Raw genomic sequence first — 13,641 nt, 5'->3', positions numbered from 1 at the left:
AAACATCTGATTCGTCTTAACCCTGGCAACAATTTACACGTCCGCATTGGTTTTTCAAGACGTCTTTGCAAAAGAAATAACCACCTTCCTTTAAACGGAAGGAAAGCATGGACACGATGCATTAACCCGCATCGCACAGATCCCGAGGGCAGAGGCGCAGGGTGCCGCAGCTCCGGGCCTGGGTGCAGGCTGGCACGGCCACGCAGGGCCCGCACCGGGAGCTTTCTGAGGGGCAACAACCTCCCGCCGCGGGCAACCGGTGCCTGGCGGTGCCGCAGGCCGGCAGCAGCCGGGCACACCCGCCGTGTCCTGCCGGTTCTAGTTACGCGGACACCCTCCAGGACCGCCCGCCTGGCGAAAGGGGAAAATTTCGCGTTTTCTGGAAAACCTTCCGGACCCAACTTCGGAGCAGGTCACCGGGGGCTCTGCCCGCCCCCGCGCAGGTGCGCCCGCCGCGCCCGGCCTCACCTCAGCCCGGCCCCGCGCCGGCCGGGGGCTCAGCCCCGGCGCCAGGCCGCCCTCCCGCCGAGGCACCGTCCAGCGGGCCGGCAGGGCGGCCGCGGAGCCCCGGCTCAGCGCACAAAGGCGCTCCCCGCCGCCAGCGCCGGCCCCGGCGAGGCCGCCCCCGCCCGGCCCGCGGCGCTGGGGACGGCCCGGCCGGGGCGGGGCGGGGCGGAGGGGCCGCCCCACGCCTGTGCGGCCGCCGGGGCGGGCGGCGGGGAAGGGGAGGGAAGGGGAGGGGAGTGCGGGGCGCCGCCGCCCCCCGCCCCGCCGCGCTGCGCCCCGCCCCGCCCGCCGCGCCCCATGGTGCCGGCGCGGGCGCGGGGCCGAGGCAGAGGCTGCGAGGCCGGCGGGGCGCTCACACCGCTGCCCGCCGCCGCCGGGCATGGAGGGCGCCGAGGCGGCCGCCCGCGGCAGCAGCAGCCCCGCGCAGCCCCGCTGCTCCTCCTGCGGCTCCGGGCCGGCTGCCGGCGGCGGGGAGGCGGCAGTGGCGGCGGCGGCCATGGAGGAGCCGCTCGGGGAGGCGCCGTCCCCGGAGGTAACGGCAGCGAGGAAGCAGCAGGGGGTGAAGCGGCATCACCACAAGCACAACCTGAAGCATCGCTACGAGCTGCAGGAGACCTTGGGCAAAGGCACCTATGGCAAAGTCAAGCGGGCCATCGAGAGGTTTTCTGGCAGAGTGGTAAGGCAGGCGGAGGGGCTTCTCTTTGCCTTATATTATATATACATATATATACCCACACATATACGTGTATGTCATTTTTCTTTCCAACGCCTGCTTCAGGAGGCGGGCGGCCGGGCGCACCCCGGGGGCCCGCTGGGGCCCGGCCGTGCGCGGTGCCGGGGCAGGACCGCGAGGCCTGGCGGCTCCGCATCCCGCCCGCATCCCGCCCGCATCCCGCCCGCATCCCGCCCGCATCCCGCCCGTGCCGGCGGGCGCTTGGCTCCGAGGCTTTGTTCGGAGTGCACATCCTACAGGGAAACTTCTTTCTGGAGGGGAGTGGTGGCGGTGCTGTGGTAACGCATCAGAGCGGTTTAAAAGGATGTGTTATTATTGGAAAAATAGGGCGGCTTCTTGTTTTTTGTTTGTTTTTACATGCGGGTCCACTGTGAGCAGTTATTCTTTCCCCACTGGAAATTCACGGTTTAGCAAAACCTGTCACATCCCCCAGCTAACCAAAGCTGCTCACAAAGTACCGTCAGGAGGGCAAATAGTGCTTCTTTGGTTAAAAAATGCAGTGATGCAGTCATACTTTTGTGACCTGAACTTTGCTGACACCTAAAAAAATGGCAGGGACTGCAACCCAGCCCCATTGGTTTTTACGATCCGTTTCACTGCTCAGTGGTGCCGGCTGGCTTGAGACTTCAAGCAGCCAGGAGGTTGTCCAGCAATAACTCAGCTTCAGCATTTCCTCATTGGTACAGCGCTCCAGCGGGGTGCAGAAATGCAATTGAAGAAATGTACATATTTGTCAGAGTTATTGTCATTTTTCCTTCCCTGGAATACTAACTATTCGCAGAAGGCAAGGGAACGAGAGGCAGGCACTGCATTAAAGATTGCCCAGAGAAATATTTTTCTAAACAAGTCTTAATGCTGCTTTTCACGTAAAGTATACTAATTGAGTTTGCACTAGACTTCATCTGAAAGCAAGACTTTTCCCTAGTGAGTTACAGGTATCGTCTCATATATCTTTCCCTTTTGGTTGCCTGGAAGCTCCATGTGTACCCAGAAGTGGAAGCAACTGTAAAACAGAAAATGAAATTGCAGATGCCATGGCTTTAATAAGGAACACTTACTCTGCAACTAAATATCTTTGTGTCGACAGTGAAAATGAGTTTCAGCCAAGTTGTAGAGTCATATCATGTACGTTTTCAGTTTAGCTCATTTGGAGGCTGGCTAAAGAGAAACCAGAGATGGACATCCTCTGCACATGCTCACTCCAAGTCCATGTTTTTTAAAGTTTGCTGTCTTGGCTGTTTTACAATTTCAGGCTAACAAAAGCTCCAAAGCTGTGTTATATATTAACTATGATTTTGGAAGTAGATTATTTTTGAGTTGCATTACGAAATGTAGTAAGTAAGCAAACACATTGAAACCACCTTTTTTTAAAAGATGTGATGAATTTTAAAAAAAAGGTGACTGTTGTAAATGAGATTTGGTTTTGGGAAGGGGCCTCAAAGAGGAAAGGATGTAGTATAGATGTGTATCTCCTCTAAGTTAACAACACACCAGGTCTTTCCATATTTTGCTAACTGTCAAGCACTTCAGCTACACGGCCAAGGACAGTTAGATGATGCGGTCTGAACTGAATTTATATGGCTAATGCCATCTTGAAATGTGGTGAGGGTAAGAATCAGAATACCCATGCAATCTTAAATGCAATAAAAGTGTTACACTTGCTCTATCAGCTGGTATGTAGGAGCTAAACAAATTCTTACCAGGGTGTGAGTTTTATACTGGTGTAATACAAGCCTCGGCGTGTGGCACTTCATAATTATTAACTAGTCTGCTGGCGAGTTCTGGTGTAATGTGTCTGTTTGAACTTTAACATCTGTGAGTGTTTGTAGAATATCCACATTTTGTCTGCTTACAGAATAAAAGCTCGTTGTCAGGAGTCCAGCCAGACCTAAGTGAATGGAAAACGCTTCTTGTTTTCTGACAGTTCCCTTGTCTGGCTGTTGGCAGTGAATACCTATTGCTTTCTGTGGGTGACACGAGAGCACTGACAGGACGACTGATCGGAGAGGGGCAGAGTTTTCCTTCACTTTTTTCCCCTCACTGCTTTCTCTTGCCTTTCCTCTCCTCAGTTCTTTTTAGTGGGTGGTTTTGCAGCATTGATGAGCAGGTTGGAGGGGATGCTGCTGTGCCCAGCAGGGGATGCACAGAGCGAGTGATGCGGCCAGCATGTCTCTTGCTCCACGTCCAATGCAAATCATCTCACAACCGGCAGCTAGGTAGCGAGAGTTCCAAGGTCGCTCTAGTCCAGTCTGTTTGCTTCCTATCCTGCTACTGCGTTACCTAATCATCTTTTTCTTTACTCAGCGGTAAGCAGGTATTTGAAGCTGTATGGTAAGAGATTGCAAAGCTGGACCTTGGCAGCAGCATTGTGTTCCTAGTCGTAGCCTTGTCCAAGCAATTCTCCTATTTGGCCTTTCAGTGTCTCTTGTCTGTTAAGAATCTCTTTAGCTGTGCAGCATTTCATAAAGATACTTGCATGATTAGCCAGGCTTTTAATATGAAGCACAATTTTCGGATTTGTTGTCATCTGTACAAATACAGAGCTCAGGAGTGAAACAGAAATTGGCAGACGAGTTAACAAAGTAAAACCAAGGTGAGAAGATGGTTCGATCCAAGGTACAGATGTGCTTTCGTCCTGTGCCATTGGAAATCACTAGCAGGATTTCTGTTGGCTTGAATGAAAGTGGTATTTGGCACTTACTAACAGTTGTAGGTTTATTCAGGTTGTTACAGTTTCTTTGTCTTTCCTCTTAACTCAGTAGAATATGATCATAAGCTCCGGGGTAGATTGTATGATACATTTAGTTTGTTAGTGGAAACAACTTCTGTGAATCTGTGTATTAGTTTCCACAGTGACTACAGACAGTATTACATGCTGCATGAAGCAGTTAAAATATTGCCCACTACATGACGTATGAGGTGCCTAATTTTGCCAGCAAGATTTCCTTCATTAGTACTGGCTCAGTATACACTGTGTAACTTACGATACTTTAAATTAAGGCACCTGTTAGTAAGTGTAAGGATGAAGAGATGATATCGCAGGTCTGTGAAGTAACACTCATGTTGACGTTTCTGTGGGTGTTTTCCCCACTTGTCATCTTGCACATGTTAAACCAAAGAACTGAACTTTTGTTCATGTTATTTATTCACTATTTGTTAGCCAAGAAATCCACAGTTAACACTTATGTCAGCCTTAGATAAGCTCTGTGTTGACCACCTCTGGCCAATCCCATGCATGGTGCACAAAGATGGTAGATGCTGCTGGGTTCTTTGTGTAAATGCTTCCTCTGCTGGAGTAAATACTCCTTATAATGCAACTTTAAATTACGGATAGGCATTTTCAGTCTTGTTATCCATCTTTTCCTGACATTATACAAAAAGCAATGCCTGGATACAAAAATGCATTAATATTAATTAAAATAGCATTAGTAAAGGAGCATGTAGCTCTCTAAAGTATGGAAGACACCAGGTAAACCCTGTTAGGCTGCACTCCCAGCAGAGTTTAAACCAGGGGTTCAATACCCTGTCTGGTTTACAGCTCCCTGTGGGTGCCCTCCTGCGAGCTGCTGTGCTGGGAATCATTTGCTCTCCCTGCCACTGCTGGACCTGGAGCTTGCTAATGTTGCTGGTGGTTTTTTGTAACCTCTGATGAAGCACCTTGTATTATCTGCCCTTTCTTTCGGTTAGCGTCTTTCCTTGGGAGAGGTTTTGCCGTTTGCAAAAGCTGGGAGCTTTTCTCCCTTTCTCTCCTTAGGTTGCACTTGGGAGGCGGTGGGGAGTAGCTCCAACAGCTCCCCTCCTGCCTTCACTTCCCTCTCTGAGAGCCAGGGCATCTTTTCTTCCTCCTCGCCAGCAGGTGGAGGAAGCACTATTCTCCTCCAGCCGTTCCTCCAGAGCGTTAATTATTTTGGGAATTGATGACAAGCTGCAGCCCAGCATGAAAAACAGACGTGCAGTGCATATTTGTGCAGGCATGTTATGTGTGGTACTGCATGTTATTTATCTCTTTTGCATTGAAGTGCAGGTAGAAGGATGTTGCCAAATGAAATTGGTTTCCAAATTAAAATCTTGTAAAAAACAAACACCAACCCACCAAAAAAACAAAAAAACCTCCAAACCAACCAACCAAAAAAACCCCAACCAAACCAATCCCCCCCACTTTAAGGCAACAAATATTTTTAGTTGCAACTCCAGTGAAAATCTTTGCTTTGAAACAGCTCTGCTTCATGATGCTTTTGAAGTACTGCACAGGGGTTTTGAAAGCCTGAAACAGCAACAGGAGGACCTTTGCTTTGCTGATTGTATTTATCCATATCATGAAAAAAACAAAACATGAATACCAACAATGACAGCTCTGTCATGTCAGTAATTAAGGCCTTGTTGGCCACACAACCATTTATTTGTTTGCAGTGTGGTTTTTAAGGGTTCCAAATAATAAGATAAAAGTGTGCTCATGGGTCACTGAGGACAGTGAAAGGCCAGGTGTGATGTTTGTCCCAACTCTGTTGTCTGCTTTGCTGACATTGTTGAAAATGTTGGTATCTCTCTCTTCCCTATTATGCACAGCAATTCTCTTCTCTTATATTTAATGAATGTTGTATTTCCATTTTTTGCCTGAGAACGTCTGCTTTAGTTAGCACCTGGTCACTACTTAGTAGTGATTTTTATCCTGATCTCTCAGCGTGCGTCTCCTGCAGGATAATGTCCAAATCTGATGCAGAGCTGTTTATTTTTATTTTTTTTGAGGTTCTTTGTTGCTCTTATTAAGGTATCTTCCTTTGTTGCAGACACTGGTGGAAGTATCTACACAACACTGCTGTGATGTGAAGTGCTTGTACAGTAATTTGCACAGCAGGATCCTGATGCGTGAATGTGGCTTCCGCAGCTATGATAATACACTTGAATAACAGTAACAATGGCTCGTGTTACTGACCTGTTTTATACATCAGAAAGAAAAACTTGTGGATTAAAGCCAAAATCATTGAAGCATCAGCTAGTTTGGAGTGTACAACCTAATACCTGATTTTTTTCCAGACATGTAGAGTACATAACATCAGGGTGCTATGGGTGACAGCCTCCTCCTGCAGAGCTTGGTCTCTCCTGCCTCCTGGCCTTTTGTCCCTGTGTGACATTCAGCTTGGGTTCCTGGTTCTTTTGTACTTCACTTGCACTGCTGCCTCTTGCTTTTTTTCTGTGTGCCAGTGCTGTGACCTGCACAGAAAGTGCTGCCTTGCTCCCTGTTTCCAAGCTGGTGGCTGCTAGAGAATCTGTGCAGCCTGTGGTGGGTGCTGGGTACACCTCTCTTGCCATGCCACACTTATGTGGGGCCAGAGGTTCCTTAGTGGAAGCGGGATTCTTGCAAAATGTATTGCCAAAACCTTGTTTGTTTATTTATTTAAGATGTGCAAACTGAACTCTTTCAAGGACTTAAAATGTGACTTAATCTGGACGATGTTTTCATGGTGCTGAAGGCCTGTTAGTGAAACTCAGGTCATCCTCTATAAAAATCGTACCAAAGCATGCATGGAAATTCTAGATCTGGAATGAATAGAAGTTGGAAAGACTATATGGGCTTGGAAATAGTTTTGCTGTTAATTTTGTTATTTGTTCCACCCTTAATTATTAGATGCATTCTGAGACTGGTTTAAAAAAAGAAAAAAAAGAAGAAAAAAAAAAAAGGAAAAAGAAAATCCCACTGCATTTAATCTTATATAATTCACAGTGAATACTGTGGGCTTATTACAATAGGAGTTACTACCTGGCTGTAAAAAATTACTAGTGTCTTCACATAAACACTTGCATAATTGAAATGCCAAAGGAGACCTGAACATCAAGAGCTGCAGACAGAAATAACTGATTACAGCATGCAGGTCATTAGAGGAAAGGCATTAGTACAAAATACTTGTTTTCTGCACTGAGAATTCTTGTTGGAGAAGCAGATTTGTTCAGGGGAGTATAGTTCAGTGGTATGAAAGTCTGAATTAATGACTAGCTAGTAAAGGGTCATCTGAATACGTTAGCTTGTCAAATCGTTTACCAAATTAAAGAACAGTATGTTCTTTCTGAGCTTTGAATGGACATCAAGTGACACTTCTTCAGTGATGTTGGACTCTCTTACAAGTGAAGAAATTACAAGTTTCTGAGAGACTGTTGCTTCCTTGTCTGTCTGGCCCCCTGCCACCCCCCATCCCACCATTGGACTGAGCAATTGTAACAGTGTTGGGCAGGTCAGTTAACTTCTCTGTGTCTCCGTGTATCCCTTTCTGAAGGGATACTACTTAATATAGGCAGGTTAGGCCAATTAACAAGGCACGTTTTGGCCTGATACATACTTTGTGTGATCTCTCTAAATGTGAAATTCACAACAGAATTTGAGCCAATGTTTACAATGCATCCTTCAGCTAAAAACACTGTAAAATGCCTAAGCATTATTACAAATGATTTCACAGCACCGTATGTTAGAGAACACAACAGAATGGAAATTGCTTGTACAAAGTCTTTCATTAGATATGGCTAAAATATCCTGCGTTTTTTGGTGGCATGTGTTCTAAAAATTGTTATTATTTTTAAGAACCGCAATGTGGATTTGCCATGTGGAGACAATTATTATATATATTGTAGTTTGGGGTCATACATGTTGAATAAAACTATGTGGAATGTGCAGTTCTTGTGAGCAATTGTTTATTCTTTACAGAACTGTAATCGTAGTTAGTCTGTGTTTTGTCTGGTAAATAAGTAACTAAAGAGTCTTTGCAGGAGTGAGGAATTGGGAGGAGGCACATGGTGGCCGCCACAACGGTGTCAAGGAAGAGTGCTGAATGTGGGTTGAAAACTGATTCCAGGTATATCAGCTTTGAACACTGGCAGGTCGACATGTGTACAGTCATGGTAATCCAAGTGCAGAGCATATGGGACGTGTTTTCAAAGTCTGCATACCAGGGATTCGCAAATTGGCTGCTGACCTTGTCTTTGATGTGGGCATCTTCCTGGCTCGGGTCTCTACCTCTTGTACAAGGCTTACATACCCTCTATCTTTGCAAACCAGGATGCTGATGTCAAAGCGTCTTCTCTTACTGTACAACCGTGCTCCTCTCAGCAGGATGCTGTTGTTCTCCTTGTTGTCTTGTATGCTCTTCCTGCGTAAAGTGGAACCAAACCATATGTTTTCTGCTGCAGTGCTGAATGATGCTCTGAAGCCAGAAGTGCAGGTTTGTCTCCAGGCTTGGGGTGGGATAGGAGCTTGCAGCATGGACGGTAGGAAGCGGCAGCTGCCTACTCTTCTGTGCAGAGGGGCCAGAGCCTCATCAGCTCCTGACCTGGGCAGGGACGGAGGCTGATGCCAGTACCCAGTTCTGGTGTACGGTTTTGATGGTTTGCATGCCATCAGTGACGGGCGTGTTGGTGTGGGACTCTCTAACCTACAAAGAATGTTGGTCTTGTCTCTTCTTGCCTCTTCTTGCCTCGTATGTAAGTCAGGATTTGTCCCTGAATTGCCCAGGTGTGCACTGGACACCTTATAGAAAAAACTCTTGTCATTAGCCCTGGTAGATCAACGTACTTGGGATAGTTCAGAGGAAATGTCTCGGATGAAAAGGTCTCTGACTAAATATGCAAATGATATTTGTCACCATTTCCCTCAAATATCTTCCAGCAGATGTGAGTACCATGTGTGTCCATTTAATAAACTGAAGGCAAAATAATTTCCACTTTGCTAGATATATGGGGAATAGCTAGGGGGAAAAGGCAGGGCAAACTACAAAGCAAGGTAAAAACTGCATATGTGGGTTGTTATATTTGATGACCAATTCATTAAAGCCATAAGTGTATCCAGGCTTTCAATAGTGTTCTCCTGCTGTTGCTTCCTGTACTCCCTGGCTACAAAATCAGTCTCTATGGCTCTCATTTGTCTTACCCACATGAAAGACTTTGAGCATCTGCAAGTTATGATTTGAGAAGTATCTGCTTTTAAACAGAATGTATTTATCACCGTGTCTTCACAGGCAACATAGTACGTTGTATCAATTAGGGGATCCTAGACCTTTGAACACTAGGGGGCTGGGTGAGATACTCCGCGAGCGTATGGTGTCTGGCCATACCCATCAAACATCCTGGACCCCCACCAAAAAAGCCAGATGTTCAGTAGATGTGGAGGCTCTCCTGTAACCTTTGCTGCATGTTGTGAGGGGGCAAGCTTCTAGCTGTCCTTTGCTCTGGCGCTGTTTTAGTACTCTTGTTTGAGTTCAGTATTTTTTATGTTTTGAACTAAAGACCATGGACCAACTCTCAAATCAGTCTGTTAAACTATTGCACAGTTTAAATGGTTAGTGTTCCCTGACTCTCCAAAGACAGATGCGATTTGATTCTAGCTCTGGTGGTTTACAAGACATCAGTCCTTAAAGCTGCCACTTGCCCACAATGGGGTGCAAATCCTGGGTCTTGCTCAGGTGTGAACTTTTTCAGGCTGTTCTCACCAATGGAGAAAAATAACAAAATACTTAAATGAGTGGTTCCTTTCATTTAAAAAAACCAGCCATACAGCAGTTATGGGAAAATGGGTTGACATGGCTGGCATGTTCAAAATGGTCCTGGCCAGCTGTAGGTGAACGCAAAATCACAAAATACATGCAAGTCTTGTGGTTTATAAGAAGACCACTGAGGTTGCTTAGGTTAATGTGCAACCAATGTAACTGTTAATTTCTGGGTGCCTCCCCAGCCTTCCCTTCTCCCTGCCTGCTTTTCCCACCTCGCCTCAGCCACCCCTCCAGTATGGCGCCTTAGGCCCTTTGCTGTTGGGTCCCATGGGAAGCCAACCTGGTGAAGGGGAGGGTCTCCTGTGCCTTGCGTGGGGCTGGCTGCCTCCACGACGAAGCATCAGTGCTTGGCAGGCTGCTCCATCCCTGTTGCCTTGCCTTCATGGGGGATGTCAGCCTGTAGTAACCCCAGAGCTCCTCACCTACCCTGGCCCAGCAGCTGGCATGTGGGACAACTTCAGCAGCGAGGCTGGAGGAGCTGAGTGTCTTTGTTCTGAGGTCTGGCAGCTTGAGGGACTTGCAATTATCTTAATGTCTCACTGTGCCGAGGAGCTGAGTCAGTGTATTTGGGCTTCAGCACTGCCGCCTTGGAATAAAGACACTAGTTAAGGGATATTAAGCTTTAAAAAAAAAAAAAAAAGTTTTTTAAAAAAATCTCGTTGTTTCTGTTAAAAGGTACCATGCCAAGTTTGGAGGCTAATTTTAGCCTTTCATGGGTAGATTAGAAAGATTTGGGTCCTGCTGTCGATGGAGATCTTAAAGCCTCTATATCATGTTTCCCTTACGCAAAAAGGCATTTCATTTCTGCTACAATTTCTAATCTCCATGAAATGCCTGATGGTGAATGATAGCTCCCTTTATTTGAGATACAGGTGTTATTTTAAAAGTGAGTGTGAATATTTTTTTGATCACAGAAGGCAGCAATGAAGGTTGGACTTGTTTGAGCTGTGAGGTAACTAAACAAATGTTCCTTTTTGTTAAATGGTGTTTTGTTGTGTTTTTTGTCCTTGACGCAAAAAGATTAAGTCTTTTGCACTTTTTGACAGGGGAAGGCGGCAAAGCATTTGTTAAAAAAACCAACCAACAGTTCCTGAGGCACGTGTTTGGAGCTGTCATTTATTTGCATATTTTTGCCATTGCATTCTGCACAAATCAAACCTTACCGCGTCCCCAGTGGAACTGAGCTCGGCGGGGAGGAGCGAAGGCCAGCCTGTCTCTCAGGTGGCCGGGGTGCCTGGCGCAGCGGTGTCAGCAGGGCTGTGCTGTGGCTTGTTGCTTTGGCCTTTGGGAGGAGGCGAGGGGAAGAGTGTGACCTTCCTGGCTGGTGTGTGCTCTAATGCCATGTGGCCTGGAGCATGCGAGCTGTGCTCCAGTGTGAGGTGAAGGTGCCTGTAAAACACCTGCTGGAAGCAGTGCAGGCTTAGCTCACCTGTGCAGGGGTACAACTGAGGTGTCCACATTGCCTTCTTGGGAAGACACATTTTTAACCGGGCCTATACATGAGGCATACATAGCATCCTCCACGCTCCTCTCCTTGTCATGTTTATTCAATTCAGGGTGCCAAAATGAGGCGAAATAATGACGCGGTGATCTGTGGGTTTAAGCTCCGTGTGCTGTAGGAGCTGGTTGTCACAGCTGTGCTTCGGGCACTCAGGGGATGAGTGGTTTCCCTGAGGTTAATTAGGGAAGTCTGTGGTGGAGCCCTGGGGAGAGCTGAGGTCGACCATGGCTCCAGCGCTGCACTGAGCTGAGCCCTTCCTTGTGTGGGTGAAACCATCTCAGGAAGGTCGCTCATAAAGCGAACGTCCTCTTTCATGGCTGCAGTCACACTTTGAAGGGATGGTGCCAGTTTTTCAAAAGCCTTCCAGCTGTTGTGACTTGGAGCCGGATGACTATGGGGTACCACTGTTGATCACCACTTGGCATCACTGGATCACTGTTCTGTCTCCACAGCCTGGGAGGAACGAAGGCCTTCGGGTAGACCATGCAGCAATGTACATTCAGGCCAGGGATTAACCATCTTTTTCAACAACAGGGGTTTTTTTCTGTGTACACTTTGAGAGTTCTCTACCTGCTTCTCTGTTTTGGTAAAACAAATGTGTTCTCCCATCCTGTCTGGCGTTTCATGATGAAAACGCGGTCTAATGGGACCTGTGAAATGCCTCGTTGTGGGTCATGGGAGGAATTCATTGGGGAGAAGGATTTCATGCTGTACTTTGACCTCCTTCCAGCCTTTCTTGGATGAAAGGAAAACTCTGCAGCCGTGAATGTTACTGGTTATCATTATTGGATGTCATTACTCACTCACTCTGAGCATAAAACAAAAAAATCGCATCCCCTGTGATGTCCGTGGGTAAAATGCTGCTCTCAGTTACATTAACACTGTTGTAAACCAAAGAGTAGAGCTCGGCCCTTTGTTTCAATTGAAATATTTGTTTAGCACAGGCAAGGACTAAACAATACACTTGAAAGTGATTTGTGTTATTGTCTGTAGAGCAGAGCTTGTATTTTATGAACTGGCTGATCATAAAGACAGCATAAATCATGTAAAGCATTCTAATTTACTTTTTCTTTCTTTTTTTTCTTTTTACAGATGGGGCTTATAGAGTAGAGTTGCAGTCAAATGTCTGCTCCAGGATATTTTAGTTGAACTGTGTGAGTCCATTAAACAAATGTAATGGCTTTTTGGAAAGAAGTGCTGCGTGTTTCAAACCAAATGTTTTACATAGAGAACATCTGGGTAGTTCTGGGTGTTTGTATGTAGAACACATCAGACAGCAGCCGTAGTGAGCTCAGCTGGGAGGTTGCCTGGGATGTAGTTGTAGGATATGACAGTTCAGTTGTTATGGGGAATAATTCCTATGAAGTATTGCCATAAACTGAATGTTTGGCACAAACAGCTATATCTTTGTTTTACTGTACACCCAAGTTATTCTTCTTATCTGCCCAACAAAACTCTGAACTATGTTTAAACAACCCAGTAAATGTTGGCACCCCTGAGCTGCGGCATGTGCATTAAAGCAAACTTGAGGAAGCTGTTACTGTTAAGGAGAAACAAAGCTTGCTCTATTTTCAATGAAGCACTATTGATTCCTGCTACGGGCAATGCAGTGCAAGTGAGCGATGAATGCAATATGTGCAAATGGTTTGTGGGGTTGAATTGGAAATGATCAATGTTCCAGCAGTGTTGCGTGTTGTTGCTTTGAGGAATGTGAAAATGCAAAACCAGTGAAATGCATGTAATTAGCCTGACATTAGACTTTATTGGGGCTACTGGAAGAACTTTATCCTGGTTCAATTAATAAGACTGTTCTTACTTCACAGCATCAGAGGTAATATATTTCCAGGAAATGTAGGAAATGTTGAAAAATGTCTTATTTGGGAGTTGGTTCTTAAATTATTTCTGCAGTTTAACTGAGGAATGCGTGGTTCAAATGAGATTAAAGCTGTAATTTCCAGAGTAGCAATGCAGCTTCCCCTTTCAGGATTGTTTAAGTAAAAAGTTAAACAAAGTGGGTTAGGCAGTCTCTTGCTCCAGTCCCTTGTGGACAGCAATTCACATTGTGCAGCACTGCTTTAATAGTCCTGCTCAGTCTGACATGATTCGTGGTATTTGCTGAGATGAATTTCTGGACGGAGCAGCGTGAGAGGGAATTGCTCCTTGCTCTGAGGAAAGGGGTATGTCCAAGTCTGTGCGAAGGTCACTGGCAGGGTGAAGTGGGAAGCCTGCACTGCTGCTGTTGCACTACCTCACAGCTTAGCTTTTGGCAAGGGGATCCCAGAAATCCGAGCGCTAACTCTCCCTTGTTCAACTGACTGCGGCCAAAACACATGCCAAAAAAGGTGTTTGTGCGTGTTGAAGAAGGGGGC

At 46.4% G+C, this 13,641-nt stretch overlaps 1 protein-coding gene across 1 annotated transcript in view; it reads left to right on the top strand.

Moving 5' to 3' along the window:
• Nucleotides 1–777: 777 nt before the first annotated feature.
• Nucleotides 778–13,641, top strand: part of NUAK1 (NUAK family kinase 1) — a 48,934-nt gene continuing 36,070 nt past the window's right edge. Inside the window, exon 1 of the mRNA XM_027815998.2 lies at nucleotides 778–1,183. Within this exon, the coding sequence (XP_027671799.2) occupies nucleotides 887–1,183 (297 nt within the window). The 5' untranslated portion in view covers nucleotides 778–886. The remainder of the gene's footprint in view (nucleotides 1,184–13,641) is intronic.

Source organism: Falco cherrug, chromosome 5 (genome assembly GCF_023634085.1).
Source record: "Falco cherrug isolate bFalChe1 chromosome 5, bFalChe1.pri, whole genome shotgun sequence".
NCBI classification, from domain to species: Eukaryota; Metazoa; Chordata; class Aves; order Falconiformes; family Falconidae; genus Falco; species Falco cherrug.
This window is presented reverse-complemented; position numbering and strand designations above follow the sequence as displayed.